The sequence below is a fragment of the Tinamus guttatus genome, unplaced genomic scaffold (genome assembly GCF_059628265.1).
Source record: "Tinamus guttatus ecotype Peru unplaced genomic scaffold, ASM5962826v1 Tinamus_guttatus_pri_ptg001362l, whole genome shotgun sequence".
NCBI classification, from domain to species: domain Eukaryota; kingdom Metazoa; phylum Chordata; class Aves; order Tinamiformes; family Tinamidae; genus Tinamus; species Tinamus guttatus.
In genome coordinates, this window is record NW_028289896.1 from 4,776 (window position 1) to 24,072 (window position 19,297).

Below are 19,297 nucleotides of genomic sequence, written 5' to 3' on the forward strand. Positions count from 1 at the left end.
ACACCGGCACCGACAGATACCGACACCGGGCACCGACACCCGACACCGGCACCGGACACCGACACCGGCACCGGACACCAACAGACACCGACACCAACAGACACCGACACCGGCACCGGCACCGACACCGCCACCCTCCGCTCCGCCCTCCGAGGGCCACCAAGGGTTAACCCGCCCCTCCCGCCCCTGAGTGACAGCGACAAGGGCCAGTCCCGGTGCAGGACGCGGGTCCCCCCGGCGGGCCCGGCCGCTCCGGCCCTTTGTGTCGGGCGGGCAGCGCGGAGCGACCCGCGAGGTTCGGCCCGGTTCGCCGCCCGGTTCGGCCCGGTTCGCCGCCCGGTTCGGGCATTTTCGCCGCCCGGTTCGGGGCTTTTCGGGGATTTTTGGGGTGCATTGCAAGGCCCGGGGGGGCTCTGCAAGAGCGCGAGGCTTTTGCAAAGCGGCGGGAGCTGCGGGCGGGTTTGCGAGGCCGGGTGCGCGATGCGAGGGTTTGCGGGGAGGATTTGCAAATTCCCGGGGGTTTTGCAAAAGCTGGAGGATGGGGGGAACATATTGCATGGGATTGGGAATTCCTGGAGATTTTGCAAAAACTGGAAGGGAGGGGGAACATATTGCACGGGCTTGCAAATTCCCGGGGGTTTTGCAAAAGCTGGAAGCGTGGGAATATATTGCACGGGGTTGCAAATTCCCGGGGGGTTTGCAAAAGCTGGAGGATGGGGGGAACATATTGCACGGGATTGGGAATTCCTGGAGGTTTTGCAAACGCTGGAGGATGGGGGAATATATTGCACGGGGTTGCAAATTCCCGGGGGGTTTGCAAAAGATGGAGGATGGGGGGAATATATTGCACAGGGTTAGGAATTCCCGGGGGTTTTGCAAAAGCTGGAAGTGGGGGAATATATTGCACGGGGTTGGGAATTCCTGGAGGTTTTGCAAAAGCTGGAAGTGGGGGAATATATTGCATGGGGTTGGGAATTCCCAGTGGTTTTGCAAACCTGGAAGGGAGGGAATATATTGCACGGGGTTGGGAATTCCCGGAGGTTTTGCAAAAGCTGGAAGTGGGGGAATATATTGCATGGGATTGGGAATTCCCGGGGGGGTTGCAAAAGCTGGAAGGGGGGGGGGAGATATTGCACAGGGTTGGGAATTCCCGGGGGGTTTGCAAAAGCTGGAGGATGGGGGGAACATATTGCATGGGATTGGGAATTCCCAAAGGTTTTGCAAACGCTGGAAGGGGGGCGGAATATATTGCACGGGGTTGCAAATTCCCGGGGGGTTTGCAAAAGATGGAGGATGGGGGGAATATATTGCACAGGGTTAGGAATTCCCGGGGGTTTTGCAAAAGCTGGAAGTGGGGGAATATATTGCATGGGGTTGGGAATTCCCAGTGGTTTTGCAAACCTGGAAGGGAGGGAATATATTGCACGGGGTTGGGAATTCCTGGAGGTTTTGCAAAAGCTGGAACGGGGGGGGTGGATATTGCACAGGGTTGGGAATTCCCGGGGGGTTTGCAAAAGCTGGAAGTGGGGGAATATATTGCAGGGGATTGGGAATTCCTGGAGGTTTTGCAAAAGCTGGAAGAGGGGGGGAACATATTGCACGGGGTTGGGAATTCCCGGAGGTTTTGCAAAAGCTGGAGGATGGGGGAAATATATTGCATGGGGTTGGGAATTCTGGGAGGTTTTGCAAAAGCTGGAAGCAGGGGAATATATTGCATGGGATTGGGAATTTCTGGAGGTTTTGCAAAAGCTGGAAGGGAGGGAATATGTTGCACGGGGTTGGGAATTCCTGGAGGTTTTGCAAAAGTTGGAGGATGGGGGAATATATTGCACGGGATTGGGAATTCCTGGAACCTGGAGAAGGTGGCTTTGCACGCTTCCCAGAACTCCTGGAAGCTGGGAATCACGGGAGAGTATCTCGTGTGGAACCTGAATCCTAAGGACTTTGCTGCGGTGCGTGGAAAAAAAAGGTGGATTTGCAAGGGATTGGGAGCTTAGCTAGGCTGGGAATTGCGGGATGGAGCATTGCGGGATTTGGAGGGTGCAATCTGGCGCGTTCCTTGGGGATTTGTGGCTTTGCGCCCCGGGATGCGCTCACCGTGCCCTGCTCCGTTCCCGGCAGCGCCGCGATTCCCGGGAAGGCCGCGGCGGGATCCCGGAGGATGGAGCTGCAAGGAGGAGCCATCCCGGCTGCAAAGGAGCCCCCGCGGCCCGAGGGGACAACGAGGGGCTCGGTGGCATCTCCGGAGGTGGCCGGGAGCAGCCGCCAGGTCCCCGAGCTGTCCCTGCGGGGATGCAGCGTGGGCACGGAGATGCGGCGCCTGCGGTTCCGGCAATTCCGGTACCAGGAAGCGGCGGGACCGCGGGACGTGTGCCGGCGGCTCCGGGAGCTGTCGCGCCGCTGGCTGCAGCCGGAGGCGCGTTCCAAGGAGCAGATCATGGAGCTGCTGGTGCTGGAGCAATTCCTGAGCATCCTTCCCGAGGACATCCAGAGCTGGGTCTGGGTCCGGCACCCGGAATCCTGCGCCCAAGCCGTGGCCCTGGCCGAGAGTTTCCAGCCGGGACGGCAGGAAGCGGCCGGGATCTGGGAGCAGCAGGTGAGCGGAATCCTGGGCGCATCCTGGATGCAGGAATCCTGCATGGGCACGGAAGCGGCTCCCGGTGTCACTTGTCGCCTTCGGAGCTCGTTTTCAGCAAGCTCCTGCAATCCTGCAGTTTGCAGCAATCCTGCAGTTTGCAGCAATCCCGCAATTTGCAGCAATCCTGCAGTTTGCAGCAATCCTGCAATTTCCAGCAATCCTGCAATTTTCGGCAATCCTGCAGTTTGCAGCAATCCCACAATTTTCAGCAATCCCACAATTTCCAGCAATCCTGCAATTTCTAGCAATCCCGCAATTTCCAGCAATCCTGCAATTTCCAGCAATGCTGCAATTTTCAGCAATCCTGCAGTTTGCAGCAATCCTGCAATTTGCAGCAATCCTGCCATTTTCAGCAATCCTGCAGTTTGCAGCAATCCTGCAATTTGCAGCAATCCTGCCATTTTCAGCAATCCCGCAGTTTGCAGCAATCCTGCAATTTGCAGCAATCCTGCCATTTTCAGCAATCCTGCAGTTTGCAGCAATCCTGCAATTTTCATCAATCCCGCAATTTGCGGCAATCCCGCAATTTCCAGCAATCCCGCAGTTTGCAGCAATCCTGCAATTTCCAGCAATCCTGCAATTTGCTTCAAACCTGCAATTTTTGGCAATCCTGCAGTTTGCACCAATGCTGCAGTTTGCAGCAATCCCACAGTTTGCAGCAATCCCACAGTTTGCAGCAATGCTGCAATTTGCAGCAATCCCACAATTTGCGGCAATCCCGCAATTTCCAGCGATCCCACAGTTTGCAGCAATGCTGCAATTTTCAGCAATCCTGCAGTTTGCAGCAATCCTGCAATTTTCAGCAATCCCGCAATTTCCAGCAATCCCGCAATTTTCAGCAATCCCGCAATTTCCAGCAATCCTGCAATTTCCAGCAATCCCACAGTTTGCAGCAATCCCGCAATTTCCAGCAATCCCGCAATTTCCAGCAATCCTGCAATTTCCAGCAATCCTGCAGTTTGCAGCAAAGCTGCAATTTTCAGCAATGGTGCAATTGCAGCAATGCTGCAATTTTCAGCAATCCTGCAATTTGTAGCAATCCTGCCATTTTCAGCAATCCTGCAGTTTGCAGCAATCCTGCAATTTTCAGCAATCCCGCAATTTGCAGCAATCCCGCATTTTCCAGCAATCCCGCAGTTTGCAACAATGCTGCAGTTTGCAGCAATCCCACAGTTTGCAGCAATGCTGCAATTTGCAGCAATCCTGCAATTTTCAGCAATCCCGTAGTTTGCAGCAATCCTGCAGTTTGCAGCAATCCTGCAATTTGTAGCAAATCTGCAATTTCCAGCAATGCTGCAATTTCCAGCAATCCTGCCATTTTCAGCAATCCTGCAATTTTCAGCAATCCCGCAATTTGCGGCAATCCCGCATTTTCCAGCAATCCTGCAGTTTGCAGCAATCCCGCAGTTTGCACCAATGCTGCAGTTTGCAGCAATCCCACAGTTTGCAGCAATGCTGCAATTTGCCGCAAACTTGCAATTTTCAGCAATCCTGCAATTTCCAGCAATCCCGCAATTTCCAGCAATCCCACAATTTCCAGCAATCCCGCAAATTCCCCTGGGAGCTTCAAGGGACGGTTGTTCCCGACTGGATCCTGCACCGGGGAGCAGGGCACGGGGTGCAGGAGGGTCCCCCCATGGGGCGCTCAGGGCCCTTTTCCGATGTCCCCTGTCCCCCGTGTCCTCCCCACTGCTCTTAGGTCCCCCTTGTCCCTTGTCCCGCAGGTCACCGTGCGCGTGAAGCTGGAGGAGGTGGCCCCAGAGGACACGGAGAGCCCCCCAAACCCGTGGGGGTCCCCGAGCCCCCCGTTGGAGCCTCCTCAGCTCATCTCGGATGACGATTCCCAAGAGGAATCGGCCCGGAGCAAGTTCAAGCTCCCCCGTGCTCCCGAGGATGAGGATCCTCAAGAAACAGGTAAAAAGCACAAGGAAAAGGTGCTTTTTTTGGGGAAAAATGCTTGGGGAGCGCCTGGAAGGTGAGTCCCTCAGCATAAAGCTTGTTGGGGAGATAAATGTCCTAGAAAAGGGCCAAAAAGGAGGTCCCAGCACCGTGACAACTCATGGGGTGTTGGGAAAATGAGAAAATTGGGAGAATAATCCCAAGAGGAGCTAATGGAAATTCCCTGGGACTCAGAGCTCCTCCAGGTTGTCCCATCTCCATCATTCCGTGTGGTTTGGCCACCTCCTGTAACCCCGGGGTTAAGGACCATCCATGGTCATGAAGCTTGGTCATCCCAAGCTTCTCGCTCCAGGTTGTCCCATCTCCATCATTCCGTGTGGTTTGACCACCTCCCATAAGACCAGGGTTAAGGACCATCCATGGTCATGAAGCTTGGTCATCCCAAGCTTCTCTCTCCAGGTTGTCCCATCTCCATCATTCCATGTTGTTTGGCCACCTCCCATAACACCGGGTTTAAGGATGGGTGGGAAAGGGACCATCTCTGGGGTCGGGACATTGCTTCTTCCTGCCTTGCAGGGTAGAGAAGGCAGCGATGCTGCAGGGTTGAAATGGGGCCTTCAAATGGTGCTTTCAAGGTCATGTTGTATCTAAGGGGGGTTCATTTGGGGTGGGAATGGGGGGCAAAAGGGCGTTCGGTCAAGTCCATGACCGGCTTCCCCAGCAGAAGGCAACTTTTCCACCCCACAGGTCCCGGCGTGGGGAGCAGAGGGGACACCCAATTCCTTTGGCAAAGGCAAGAGAGGCCCCATGGAACCAGGGCCCTCCAGGGCGTCTCCGACGGCGCCGCGATCCGGAGCCCCGTGCGGAAGGAGATCTACAGGAGGCAGAAAGGGATCCCCCGGGATCCGGCCGTCCCGTCACCCGCCGGCCACGGGCTGTTGGGGACAACGGGGGACGTCAAGAGCCAGGAGAGCGTTGGCCAACGGCCGGAGAAGCCGCACCGGTGCCGCGAGTGCGGGGAGCGCTTCTGGGTGAAGCGCGAGCTGGCGGCGCACGCCAAGGTGAGGACAACCCCATGGGGGCCAAGGAGGCCGCGTTGACCAACCGCATGGGGGCCAAGGAGGCCGCGTTGACCAACCGCATGGGGGCCAAGGAGGCCACGTTGACCAACCGCATGGGGGCCAGGGAGGCCGCGTTGACCAACCGCATGGGGGCCAAGGAGGCCGCGTTGACCAACCCCATGGAGGCCACGTTGACCAACCCCATGGGGGCCAAGGAGGCCACGTTGACCAACCCCATGGGGGGGAAAGGAGGCCACGTTGACCAACCCCATGAGGGCCAAGGAGGTTGCGTTGACCAACCGCATGGGGGCCAAGGAGGCCACGTTGACCAACCCCATGGAGGCCACGTTGACCAACTCCATGGGGGCCAAGGAGGCCACGTTGACCAACCCCATGGGGGCCACGTTGACCAACCCCATGGGGGCCAAGGAGGCCACGTTGACCAACCGCATGGGGGCCAAGGAGGCCACGTTGACCAACCCCATGGGGGCCAACGAGGCCGCGTTGACCAACCCCATAGGGGCCAAGAAGGCCGCGTTGACCAACCCCATGGGGGCCAACGAGGCCACGTTGACCAACCCCATGGGGGCCAAGGAGGCCGCGTTGACCAACCCCATGGGGGCCAACGAGGCCACGTTGACCAACTGCATGGGGGCCAAGGAGGCCGCGTTGACCAACCGCATGGGGGCCAAGGAGGCCACGTTGACCAACCCCATGGGGGCCAAGGAGGCCACGTCGAAGGCCAAGTCCCGCACTTGGGGCACAACTGGCCCATGCGGCGCTACAGGCTTGGGGGAGAGGGGCTGGAGAGGACCTTGGGGTGTTGGTTGGCAAGCGGTTGAACATGGACGTGCCCACATGGCCAACAAGGCCAACACCATCTTGGCTGGGATCATTTGATTCTATGATTCTTTGATTACTTCAGTCATCTCCAAGGTCTTTCCACCCATAATGACTCTGCGATTCTTCGATTCATTCCATCATCTCCAAGGTTTTTTTCCACCCATAATCGAAGAATCGCAGAGTCATTATGGGTGGAAAGACCTTGGAGATGACTGAATGAATGACTCTATGATTCTTTGATTCATTTGACCGTCTCCAAGGTCTTTTCCACTCATAATGACTCTGCGATTCTTCGATTATGGGTGGAAAAGACCTGGGAGATGACGGAACGAATCGAAGAATCATAGAGTCATTATGGGAAGAAAAGATCTTGGAGACGATCGAGTGAATCAAGGAATCATAGAGTCATTATGGGTGGAAAGACCTTGGAGACGATTGAATCAATGACTCTGTGATCCTTCGATTCATTCCGTCATCTCCAAGGTCTTTCCATCCATAATGACTCTATAATTCTTTGATTATGGGTCGAAAAGGTCTTGGAGATGATGGAATCAATGACTCCTCTGTGATTCTTTGATTCACTCGTCTCCAAGGTCTTTCCACCCATAATGACTCTATGATTCCTTGATTCACTCGATCGTCTCCAAGGTCTTTCCACCCATAATGACTCTATAATTCTTTGATTATGGGTGGACAAGATCTTGGAGACGATCGAGTGAATCGAAGAATCATGGAGTCATTATGGGTGGAAAGACCTTGGAGACGATCGATTGAATCAATGACTCTATGATTCTTCGATTCACTCGATCGTCTCCAAGGTCTTTCCACCCATAATGACTCTACGATTCTTTGATTATGGGTGGAAAAGACCTTGGAGACGGTCGAATGAATCGAAGAATCACAGAGTCATTATGAGTGGAAAGACCTTCGAGATGATGGAATCAATGACTCTATGATTCTTCGATTCACTCGATCGTCTCCAAGGTCTTCCCACCCACAATGACTCTATGGTTCTTCGATTCATTCCATCATCTCCAAGGTCTTTTCCACCCATAATCAAAGAATCGTAGAGTCATTATGGGTGGAAAAGACCTTGGAGACGATCGAGTGAATCAAGGAATTATAGAGTCATTATGATTGGAAAGACCTTGGAGATGATTGAATTAATGACTCTATGGTTCTTTGGTTAATTCCACCGTCTCCAAGGTCTTTCCTCCCATAATGACTCTATGGTTTTTTGATTCATTCAACCATCTCCAAGGTCTTTCCACCCATAATGACTCTATGGTTCTTTGGTTAATTCAACCACCTCCGAGGTCTTTTCCACCCATAATGACTCCCCGGTTCTTTGCTTCCATGCCAAGGTGCACGAGAAGGAGCGTCCCTACCCTTGCGCCGAGTGCGGCAAGAGCTTCAACCGCCTCACGCACCTCAAGACCCACCAGCGGACGCACACGGGGGTGAAGCCCTACGCGTGCGGCGAGTGCGGCAAGAGCTTCGGCCACCTCTCGACGCTCACCACCCACCAGCGCCTGCACACGGGCGAGCGGCCCTACTCGTGCGGCGCCTGCGCCAAGACCTTCACCAACCCCTCGGACCTCAACAAGCACCAGCGCTCGCACACGGGCGAGCGGCCGTACCCGTGCGCCGCGTGCGGCAAGCGCTTCAGCCAACAGTCCAACCTCACCATGCACCAGCGCTCGCACACCGAGGAGCGCCCGTACCCGTGCGGCGAGTGCGGCAAGAGCTTCAAGTACCTGGCGGACCTCACGGTGCACGAGCGCTCGCACACGGGCGAGCGGCCCTTCCCCTGCCCGCAGTGCGGCAAGAGCTTCAGCAACAAGTCCTCGCTCGCCCGGCACACGCGCATCCACGCGCGCGCGGCCGCCGGGAATAAGTGAGGAAGAGGAGGGCGGACGCGCGGCGTCGCCGCGGGCTTCTTCGGTGGAGAAGCGGAGGGTGATGATGGGTTCCTTGCTGGGACATTGGGATGGGGTGGAGAAGCAGAGGATGATGATGGGCTCCTCACCAGGATGTGAAGATCAAGTGCAGAAGCGGAGGATGATGATGGGCTCCTCGCCAGGATGTGAAGATCAAGTGGAGAAGCAGAGGATGATGATGATGGGCTCCTCACCGGGATGTTGGGATGGGGTGGAGAAGCAGAGGATGATGATGGGCTCCTTGCTGGGATGTGAAGATCAAGTGGAGAAGCAGAGGATGATGATGGGGTCATCACTGGGACATGGGGATGGGGTGGAGAAGCAGAGGATGATGATGGGCTCCTCACTGGGACATTGGGATTGAGTAGAGAAGTAGAGGATGATGATGGGCTCCTCACCAGGATGTGAAGACCAAGTGGAGAAGCAGAGGATGATGATGGGCTCATCGCTGGGACATTGGGATGGGGTGGAGAAGTAGAGGATGGTGATGGGCTCCTCGCCGGGACATTGGGATGGGGTGGAGAAGCAGAGGATGATGATGGGCTCCTGGCTGGGACATTGGGATGGGGTGGAGAAGTAGAGGATGATGATGGGCTCCTGGCTGGGACATTGGGATGGGGTGGAGAAGCAGAGGATGACGATGGGCTCCTGGCTGGGACATTGGGATGGGGTGGAGAAGCAGAGGATGACGATGGCCTCCTCGCCGGGATGCGAAGATGGGGTGTGCAGGACCATCCCATCCCTCCCATTTGCCCGTTCCCAGTTTTCTTTGCCGGCACTGCCAAGTTTTTGGGTTTTCCTGGGATATTCTCTCCATGGGATGTCTCTGGGGCTGGGCATTCCCGGAGCTGGGAACCCGAAGGAGGTTGGGATGAAGATGGGTTGGGGAGCGACATCCTCCACGACGTGTATCCCATAAGCCCTGTTGGTCCAATACCTCCAAGGACGCATTTCCCAACCATTCCCATTCTCCAAGCTTGAGCTAAAGGATTCCTACCACCTCCATCTCCATTGCTCTACCCAAAACCTTCTGCATGGACATCCACCATTCCCATCCCACCAACCTCTGCGTTTCCATTTCTGGTGCTTTTCCGTATTTATTCCCTCGTCCTTCCTCGCCCACCATCATCTCAGCAACCTCTGTGCAGCAGGGCCTTAAATTTGGAAGACTCGACCTACCTCATCGGCTGCTCCTTGGAATTCCTGGGACTTTATTGGAATGCCTGGGCACTTGAAAGTGCTTTTTTCCCACTTTTTTAGCCCATATTGTCCTGTATTCCTCCTTGCGTGCGTATTCCCATATCCTGCTCCATCGGCCCCAGGGATTAGAGAGGACACCTTGGGAAAGGGCGTTGCAAAATGGGATAAATCCAGAGGGTTTCCCATATCCCAAAATCCCTTGTATGGATCATTCTACCTCTATTAGGGAAAAAATTCCCGGGAATGAGGAGCTCTCATTGTACCACGGTTGATCTTGGAGCTGTGACTCTGGGATTTGCATCTCCAAGCTGCCCATTCCGGGCGGGATTCCAGTTAATTTTTGCTTGATTAAAAAATGCAAAGCGAGCAGGAAAAAAAAAAAAAGAGAAATTTGGAAAATAAAAATGGGAAAATAAGGAAAATGAAATTTGTATTAAACCCCCCTTGGGCCAGGAAGGAGGATGGCAGCAAATCCAACGTCTGGAGAACCCCATGGCAGATCCCAATCCTGGGGGAATGTTGTATTTCCCAGCTTGTAGAAGGTCCTTTTTTTCCTTCGGCTCTGGAGAAGGATCCTTGGGAATGTGGGCGGGAAGCGAAGAGGTGGTTGGTGGTCACGGCGCGTTGTAGCGGCTCCGAGTCACCCGTTTTGGCCGCCGTGGGGCTGGGGACGGGGACATCACATAGGGTTGGAGCAGGGTGATGGGGGACCAGGTCCAGCAATGCAAATATGGGGGTGTTGGAGGCCTTCACCCCAGGAGAAGACCAGGCCGACCGAAGCCGGACGCCTGGGCCCATTGTGGGGCACCCTTGGGGCTGGTTCTGGTCCATGCTGGGACCCAATAGGATCCAGGGCAGGATGGAGATGGTGCCATGGGGGCTCCTCTGGATGGATGGGCAAGGTGAAACCCGACCACGTGCATGGAAGGGATGAGGACTTGGATTAGGCTCCCAAAAAGGGGGACACCAAGGATGGATCCTGGACTCACCGGCTCCTCCGAGGCTACCTCCACCTTCACGTCTCCACCAAGTCCCTCTATGTGTTAGCACCAGGTCCAGTAGCCACCTCTCCTCGTTGCCTCCTCCACAATCCGGGTCAAGAAGTTGTCACCAAGGATCTCCAGGACTGGTTGGGCCTAGTTGGGTTGTTTCTCCAGCCGATATCAGGGTGGTTGGAGTCTTCCCATGAGAACCACGGCCTGTGAACATGAGGCTGCTTCCAGGTGTCTGTAGAAGCCTCATGGACCTCCTCATCCTCATCCGGTGGCCTGTAGTGTCCCCCATCCTCACCCACATGCCAACCTGTTGGCAAAGCCACGCGTGTCCCTCTTGCTGAGGGGCCTCTCATTGTTCCCCACCCCCTGGTGACCTTCAAACCAAGCCCCATGGTCATGGAGACCAAAACCCCGTTGCCAAGACCGGTTGTTAACTAATAATATCCATCTTCTCATATCCATTCCCGTTGTTGGCAGGATGGAGGAGAACACAACCGGGCACCCAGACCTTTCAGTTCCATCCCCAGGGCTCTGATATCTCATTGGACGTCGCTCGGTTGCCCCATGGCGTCATTAGCGCCCATATGAAACAGTAATGGGGGGTAATAGACACCTGGATGAGTCTTGGTGACATCCCTTGACTTGACTGCCCGGCCCTGGACAACCCCTAGATGGGCCTTGGTCTCGTTGGTCCGGTCCTCAAATTCCAGGGCCTCGTTCCTGTGAAACGTGGTCACTTGTGGGGACAAGGTGGGGACCCGTCCAAGAGGGACCCGTTTCCATTCTTGTTCATCCCTTAATACTGTTAATTCTGTCCCCTCCGCTCTATGACAAGAGGGTCCTCAGGGCCTACGTTGCCCGGGCCTTGCTGGGAGCCATAGGGGGTGGCTGCGGTGACGCCCTGCGTGACCTCAGCGCGTGTCACAACAGGGACCATGGGGACGCCCGGGGGTGCCCCAGGGAACCCCGGTGCTTCCTGGAGCTCCCCGGTGACACCAGAGGCCTCTTCGTCCTCATAGGCCCCACTTGCTGGTGGACCTGCAAGGACCTTTCCTTCCTCCTCCTTCTTCCATCCGCATGGATCCGAACCCTCTAGACACCGCGGTTGACCCCAGGGAAGCCCCAAATCGCCCCAAAAAGCCCCAATAACCAGCAGATCCAGCTCAAGGCCTCCATAGAGGCTCAGGGCCTACCAGAAGCCCCAATCCGCCTCCAAAGGGCCAAAGGGAGCCTCAAATTCCCCAGGGACCTCCCAAAAGCGGGAAGGGACCAAAATCGCACGCGGGATCTCGGCGTCCAAACGGGCCAGGTAGGTCCTGAGGTACCCAACAGGGCTAAATCCAACCGGGAAACCCAAGGAGCGGACGGTGACGATGAGGGACCTCCACGGAGGCCCAGCGGACGTCAGAAACCCCTCAAAACGCACCAGAAATACTCTCCGACCTCCCTATGGGAACCCCCAGGAATATCCTTATTAATTAATTAATTAATTAATTTGGCATTTCTATCCTCCTTCTTCCCACTAGTTTCTTCTCCTGAACATCCCTCTCCCTTGTCTTCCCTTTCCCTTGCATTTCTGCCTGTCCCTGTCATTCCTTTTCCTTTTCCTTTTCCTTTTCCTTTTCCTTTTCCTTTTCCTTTTCCTTTTCCTTTTCCTTTTCCTTCTCCTTCTCCTTCTCCTTCTCCTTCTCCTTCTCCTTCTCCCTTCCCTTTCCCTTTCTCTCTCCCTTTCCCTTTTCCAAGTTCTTCTGGTCCAAGAGAAAAGACCTTTTTCTCCCCATTTTCCCCCATTTTTTCCCATTCCCCCCAGCCATGGGGGAGCGGAAGACCAAGGGTGAGAAGAACATGGACGTGGCCCTTGGCATGGCCAACAATTTCCCCTACGTGACCATCCGCAGCCTTTTGATGGAGGGTAAGGCCTGGTGGCTCCATAGCTTCCCTGGGCAACCTCTTCCGATGCTTTCCGTGTCGAAACGCTTCCCAAAATTTACCCTGAACCTCCCCTGGGTGGGGATGGCTGGAGAACCTCCATGGCCTCTCCTGGAGGCCCAAGGAGCCACCTAAAGGGTCTCCTGATGGATGTGGAGGTTTTCTTGGTGCTGGATGGGATGGTGGATCCCTTGTTTTCCATCACCTCCTTGGGAAGGACGGGCTGGAGCTCCGGGAGCTCCGGATGTGGAACACGGCGCTTCCTTCCCTTCCAGACATCATGCAGATCTGGAACGCGGCTCTGGTCCATGTCCGGCAGCAGCTGGAGCTCGGCAAGGTGGGCTTGCTCCAACGGGCTTCCCTGCGCATCCTGGAGAGCCCCTCTTCATCCCAGGGATTGTCCTGGATCTAGGGATGCTCCAAGCTCCAAATCGATCTGCTCTTCCATCACCCCATCCTTTGGGAAGGTTGGAAAGGATGGAGAGGAACGGGAATGCCAGGACTTCCCTGGCACATTCCCATGTGCCCAGATGCCCTTGGGAACATCGGGAGTGGAGAAGGCACCTTCTCCGTGCTCCCATTGGGCGCAGAACCATGGGATCATTAATGGTTGGGAAAGACCCTTGAGATCATGGAGTACAACCGTAAACTCGTCCCCACCATTCCTGTTAGACCATGTCCCCACCGTTGTGCTTCTAGATGTCCTCTCACCCACCTCATCCACTAGAAACGCTCCCATTGGCCACGCTGCTCTTCCAGGCGGTCACCATCACCGGCCTGGGGACCTTCTGCTTGGTGGAACAACAACTCGACGTCGGGAACGGCGACCTACGCCCCGTGCAGAAGCCGGTGTTCCAACTGTCGGAGATGGTGACGCACATCAGCAACCTCCAATACCCTCCAGTTGTTCTTCCCGGTAAGAGGATGGAGAACCATGGAATGTCTTGGGCATCGGCCCCGTTTGCTCTTTGGAAGACACTCATTGAGGAGGCTCCTTGGTGGCTTTCCAGAGGACACCCCCGTGGTGCCACTGGACTACGTCCACCTGTCCTGGGAGACCATCCGCACGCCGGGCACGCTGAGGACGTGCATCACGGAGACGCTGCTCTTCTTCTACTGCTTCGTGATGACGCAGCAGGACATCGACTTCGTCTTCAAGAACATCGGCATGCTCTCCGTGCGCAACAACGTGGCCACCATGCGCTTCTATGCCGACTTCCTGGAGAGCTTTGACCGCACGGGGACCGTCACCAACGCTCTCGTCAGTGTAAGCGTGTCCAGGACCCCGTTCTGCTCCTTGGGTGCCCGTCACCTCACTCATTTCTGTGGCTCTTGCAGGACCCCAAGACCAAGGAGCTGGTCATCTTTGGCCGGGAGAAGGACGTGTCCCACAACAGCTTTGGTGGGGTCATCGTGCTCCCAATGTGAGTGTCTTTGTGTCCACAGCCCTTGGACCTTCCCTAGAACCTTCCCAAGAACCTTCCCAAGATCCTTCCCAGGGATCTTCCCAAGAACCTTCTCAAGAACCTTCCCAAGATCCTTCCCAACGCTCTTCCCAAGAACCTTCCTAGGAACCTTCTCAAGAACTTCCCAAGATCCTTCCCAGGGATCTTCCCAAGAACCTTCTCAAGAACCTTCCTAGGAACCTTCCCAAGAACCTTCCCAGGGATTTTCCCAAGAACCTTCCCAAGAACTTCCCAAGATCCTTCCCAGGGATATTCCCAAGAACCTTCTCAAAAACCTTCCCAAGGATCTTCCCAAGAACCTTCTCAAGAACCTTCCTAGGAACCTTCTCAAGAACTTCCCAAGAAATTCCCAAGATCCTTCCCAGGGATCTTCCCAAGAACCTTCCTAGGAACCTTCTCAAGAACCTTCCCAGGGATCTTCCCAAGAACCTTCCCAAGAAATTCCCAAGATCCTTCCCAGGGACCCTCCCAGGAAGCTTCCCAAGATCCTTCCCAAGAACCTTCACACGCAGGGAACGAGTCTCAGGCCCAAGATGCCCCTTCTCACCCTGCTGCCTGTGTCCAGGTTCGCTCTGGACCATCCCTTGCACCGAACGTCCGTGAAACCGGGTGGACGTGGAGTTCTGGCGCCCGAGCAAGAGGCCGACTGGGAATTCCGGTGCTACATGGAGGAGAAAGGTAAGAGCAGCCATGGAACCAGCCCAACTCACCCCTTCTGTGGGTCCAAAACGTTGCCCAAACGTGGTGGGACGAAATATGCCACAAGAGCCACCCTATATGTCCAAAAATGGGACTGAGGTCCACAGATCTGTGTCTGTTGGGAAAAATGTCCCTCCAATAGCCCCCAATAGCTCCCAAGAAGCCCCACGTGTCCCAAGGTGGCCGGTTCTGCAGAGGTTCCTCTTCCAGCCGCTGCGCAGAAACGTCCGTCCAAGCGCTCCCGCTCCCGGGAGAGGCGTCACCGGCCCAAAATATCCCCAGATGCCACCAAGAAACCCACGGGGAGGAGAGTGCGGATCCAGACACCGCCACCCCGGTGAGCGGGGGACACGGAGACGGTGTCACCAAGGCAGATGGTGTCACCAAGGAGAGGATGGAGCCCATTGAGGTTCTCCATTGCGACGGGAAGGTTGAGGGCAACCTGTGGCTTGTAGACACGGGGTGGAGAGCCAAGAGCTCCAGCCTTGGTGTTGGCCGTGATTCCCATCCGTAGACTCCATCTCCCACCCCTGGACACCCTGCCCTGGCTGCGGGACGCGGGCAAGAAGAAGTCCATGTCGGCAGAAGAAGTCCAGAGGCTGCTGAGGGGCTGCAAGGGCTGCCGCGAGACCGTGGCGGTAGGTGCTCCGGTGGGCGCCATTCCCACCGGTCCTTGGAGAAACACCCGGGGGCCCATCCGTGCCGTTGGGAAAACCCTCCGGCTAATCCGAGATGCCCTCCGAACCCTCCAGGAGATCCGTAAGCACCTGCGGAGATGGGACGTCGGCTACTTCTGGAACGACCTCTACTTGCGCGTGGTCTACGCCGACCAGACCACGTGGCAGGGCTGGAGGGACAAGGTGGGACGAGGTGTCCAGGGACACCCAATCGCGTGCGTCAACCTTGTGGGGTTCCTCCATGGGATCGTTATGGTTGGAAAAGACCTTCAAGGTTATTGATTCCAAGTGTAACCCCATCCATCACCATCTTCTGCTGGGCCCACACCTCCATGGGATCGTTATGGTTGGAAAAGACCTTCAAGGTTATTGATTCCAAGTGTAACCCCATCCATCACCATCTTCTGCTGCCCCGCACCTCCATGGGATCGTTATGGTTGGAAAAGACCTTCAAGGTCATCAATTCCAACTGTAACCATGTCTGTCACCATCTTCTGCTGGCCCCACACCTCCATGGGATCGTTATGGTTGGAAAAGACCTTCAAGGTCATCAATTCCAACTGTAACTCCATCCATCACCATATTCTGCTGTCCCCACATCTCCATGGGATCGTTACAGTTGGAAAAGCCCTTCAAGGTCATCGATTCCAACTGTAACCGCGTCCATCACCTGCTGTCCCCACACCTCCGTATCCACCGTCTTGTCCCGCTGTCCAGTACCACCCCTGGCAAGGAGGGAGCACCCCGGAGGACGCGGCGCTGGCCGTGTGGGACGTCTTCCTGGAGGAGCGGGAGCGGCTGGAGAGCATCGAGGAGATCCGCAAGCGCTGCGTAAGGCTCGTCCTGGCCAAGGAGCTCCTGGAGCTTCTGCTCCATCCACCCATGGTGGCTGCTCCCCAAGAAGAGCATGGGATGGGTGATGTCCCATATGGGGTTCTCCATCCACCCATGGTGGCTGCTCCCCAGGAAGAGCATGGGATGGACAATGTCCCATATGGAGGTTCTCCATCCAACTGTGAGATCTGTCCCCAAGAAGACCATGGGATGGGTGATGTCCCATATGGAGGTTCTCCATCCACCCATGGTGGCTGCTCCCCAAGAAGACCATGGGATGGGCAACACCCTGTAGGCCTCTGCTCTGGCCCACACCTTCTCTGGTCAACGGGAGGCCTTGTGAGGACCTCCCATTTGGGAGGTCACCACCATGGCCACCTCTATGCGAGGCCACTTGGGAGAAGATTTTCTCCATTTCTACTCTTATTTTTGCTCCGTTTTTGGCAGGAATTGGGGCCACCGACACCCCGAACGTCCCGTCCTCCGGTGGCTGTTGGAGAGGACCCCATGGACCCCCAGCAGGACCCCAGGGCGCGCAGGGTGTCGGCGCTGCTGCTGCGACCGCTGTGAGTGGCCGTGACCGCGGGATGTCCCCGCGGTGCCACCGCCACGTCCTTGGCATTGGGGACGCGGTGCTGGGTAGACCTTCTGTCTGGGGACGTTTCCATTGACGTAGGGTCAAGGCGGCCATGGGGGGACAAAAGGGTCCCCGAGTGACACTGGGGGACAGGAGTGGTGGCCGCAGGGATGTCCCTATGGTGCCACCGCCGCGTCCCCGGCCTTGGGGACACGGGTAGACCTTCTGTCTGGGGACGTCTCTATTGCCCCAATGTCAAGGAGACCTCTGGGGACAACAGGGTGTCCCTGGTGGTGACAGGGTGTTGCAGGTGACAGGGACATCCCGGGGGTGACGGGGTGTCTGGGGGTGATGGTGTCCCCAGGATGTCACAGGGGTGACGTGGGCCGTGACACGGTGTCCCCGGTGCTGTCGCGGGCTGTGACGGGGTGTCCCCGTGGTGTCCCCGGTGCTGACGGGGTGTCCCCAGGGGTGACGCGGTGTCCCCGCGGTGTCCCTGGTGCTGACAGGATGTCCCCGTGGTGTCCCCAAGGGTGACTTGGTGCCCCAGGGTGTCCCCAGGGGTGACGTGGGCTGTGACGCGGTGTCCCTGGGGTGTCCCTGGTGCTGACGTGGTGTCCCTGGGGTGTCCCCAGGGTGTCCCCGTGGTGTCCCCGGGGTGTTCCCAGGGGTGACACGGGGTGTCCCCGGTGGTGACGGGGTCCCCCCGGGGTGTCCCCAGGGGTGACACAGGCTGTGATGGGGTGTCCCACGGTGTCCCCAGTGCTGAGGGGGTGTCCCCGCAGTGTCCCCAGGGGTGACGCAGGCTGTCACGGGGTGTCCCCGCGGTGTCCCCGGTGCTGATGAGGTGTCCCCAGGGGTGACACAGTGTCCCCAGGGTGTCCCTGGTGGTGACGGGATGTCCCCAGGGTGTCCCCAGGGGTGACGCGGGCTGTGACGTGGTGTCCCCGGGGTGTCCCCGGTGCTGACGGGGTGTCCCCGTGGTGTCCCCGGGGTGTTCCCAGGGGTGACACGGGGTGTCCCCAGGGGTGACGCGGGCTGTGACGTGCTGTCCCCGCGGTGTCCCCGGTGCTGACGCGCTGTCCCCGCGGTGTCCCCAGGGTGTCCCCAGGGGTGACGCGGGCTGTGACGCGGTGTCCCCAGTGTTGACGGGGTGTCCCCAGGGTGTCCCCAAGGGGGACGTGGGCTGTGACACGGTGTCCCCAGGGGTGCCGCGGGCTGTGACGCGCTGTCCCCGCGGTGTCCCCAGTGCTGACAGGATGTCCCCATGGTGTCCCCAAGGGTGACGTGGTGCCCCAGGGTGTCCCCAGGGGTGACGTGGGCTGTGACGGGGTGTCCCCGTGGTGTCCCTGGTGCTGACGTGGTGTCCCTGGGGTGTCCCTGGGGTGTCCCCAGGGTGTCCCCGTGGTGTCCCCGGGGTGTTCCCAGGGGTGACACGGGGTGTGATGGGGTGTCCCACGGTGTCCCCAGTGCTGAGGGGGTGTCCCCGCAGTGTCCCCAGGGGTGACGCGGGCTGTCATGGGGTGTCCCCGCGGTGTCCCCGGTGCTGACGGGGTCCCCCCGGGGTGTCCCCAGCGTGTCCCCACGGTGTCCCCACGGTGTCCCCAGGGGTGACACAGGGTGTCCCCAGGGGTGCCGCGGGCTGTGACGCGGTGTCCCCAGTGCTGACGGGGTGTCCCCAGGGTGTCCCCAGGGTCCCCCCGGGGTGTCCCCAGGGGTGACGCGGGCTGTGACGCGGTGTCCCCGCGGTGTCCCCGCGGTGTCCCTCGTGCTGATGGGGTGTCCCCCCCCCCGATGTCCCCAGGGTCCCCGCGGGGTCCCCCCCGCCCCCCCCCGCGGCGCGGGGCTCCCGGGAGGCCTGGCTGGACGGGAAGCGGCTGCTGCTGGAGCGGAGCCTGCGGACACCCCCCGGGGGGTGAGGGGTCGCGGCCGGGTCAGGGGTCACGGCGGGGTCAGGGGTCACGGCAGGGTCAGGGGTCACGGCGGGGTCAAGGGGTCACAGCGGGGTGAATGGGTCACAGGGAGGTCAATGGGTCACAGGGGGGTAATGGCGGGGGCAGAGGTTGCAGGGGTCACTGAGGGGGTCACAGGGTCACCCCCTAGGGGTCAGGGGTCAGGGGGAGGTCAGGGGTCAGGGGGGGTCCTGGGGGTCACAGGTTACCAATGGGGTCACAGGTTGCCAGGGTCACCCCTGGGGGTCAAGGGGAGGTCAGGGGTCACTGGGGGGGGTCACCCCTGGGGTCACAGGTCACCGAGGGTCACCCCCGGGGTCTCCCCCCCTCCCCCCCGGGGTCCTGCCCGCCCCCATTTCCGGCCTTTTTCGCCCCAAACCGTCGTCCCCGCAGGGGCTGGGCGGAGCCGCGGGGGAGGCGCCGCTGAGCGACAACCCCCCGTTTGGGGACAAATCAGCAGGTTTCGGCTTCCCGGCGGCCGCAGCCCCAAAATGCCACTTTTTGACCCCAAAACGGCCCCTCATCCGGGGGCGAAGGGGCTGGTTGGGCCGAGGGGCCCAGGCGTCCGGGCCCCCCCCCCCAACCCC

General features: G+C 58.0%; 1 protein-coding gene across 1 annotated transcript; it reads left to right on the top strand.

Annotated features, from left to right (window-relative positions):
- The first annotated feature begins 2,161 nt into the window (after nucleotides 1-2,161).
- Nucleotides 2,162-8,342, top strand: MZF1 (myeloid zinc finger 1). The gene is made up of 4 exons (XM_088539075.1): nucleotides 2,162-2,596; nucleotides 4,363-4,552; nucleotides 5,285-5,598; nucleotides 7,806-8,342. The coding sequence occupies exons 1-4, from the start codon at nucleotides 2,162-2,164 to the stop codon at nucleotides 8,340-8,342; spliced, it is 1,476 nt and encodes a 491-aa protein (XP_088395201.1).
- The last annotated feature ends 10,955 nt before the right edge of the window (nucleotides 8,343-19,297 follow it).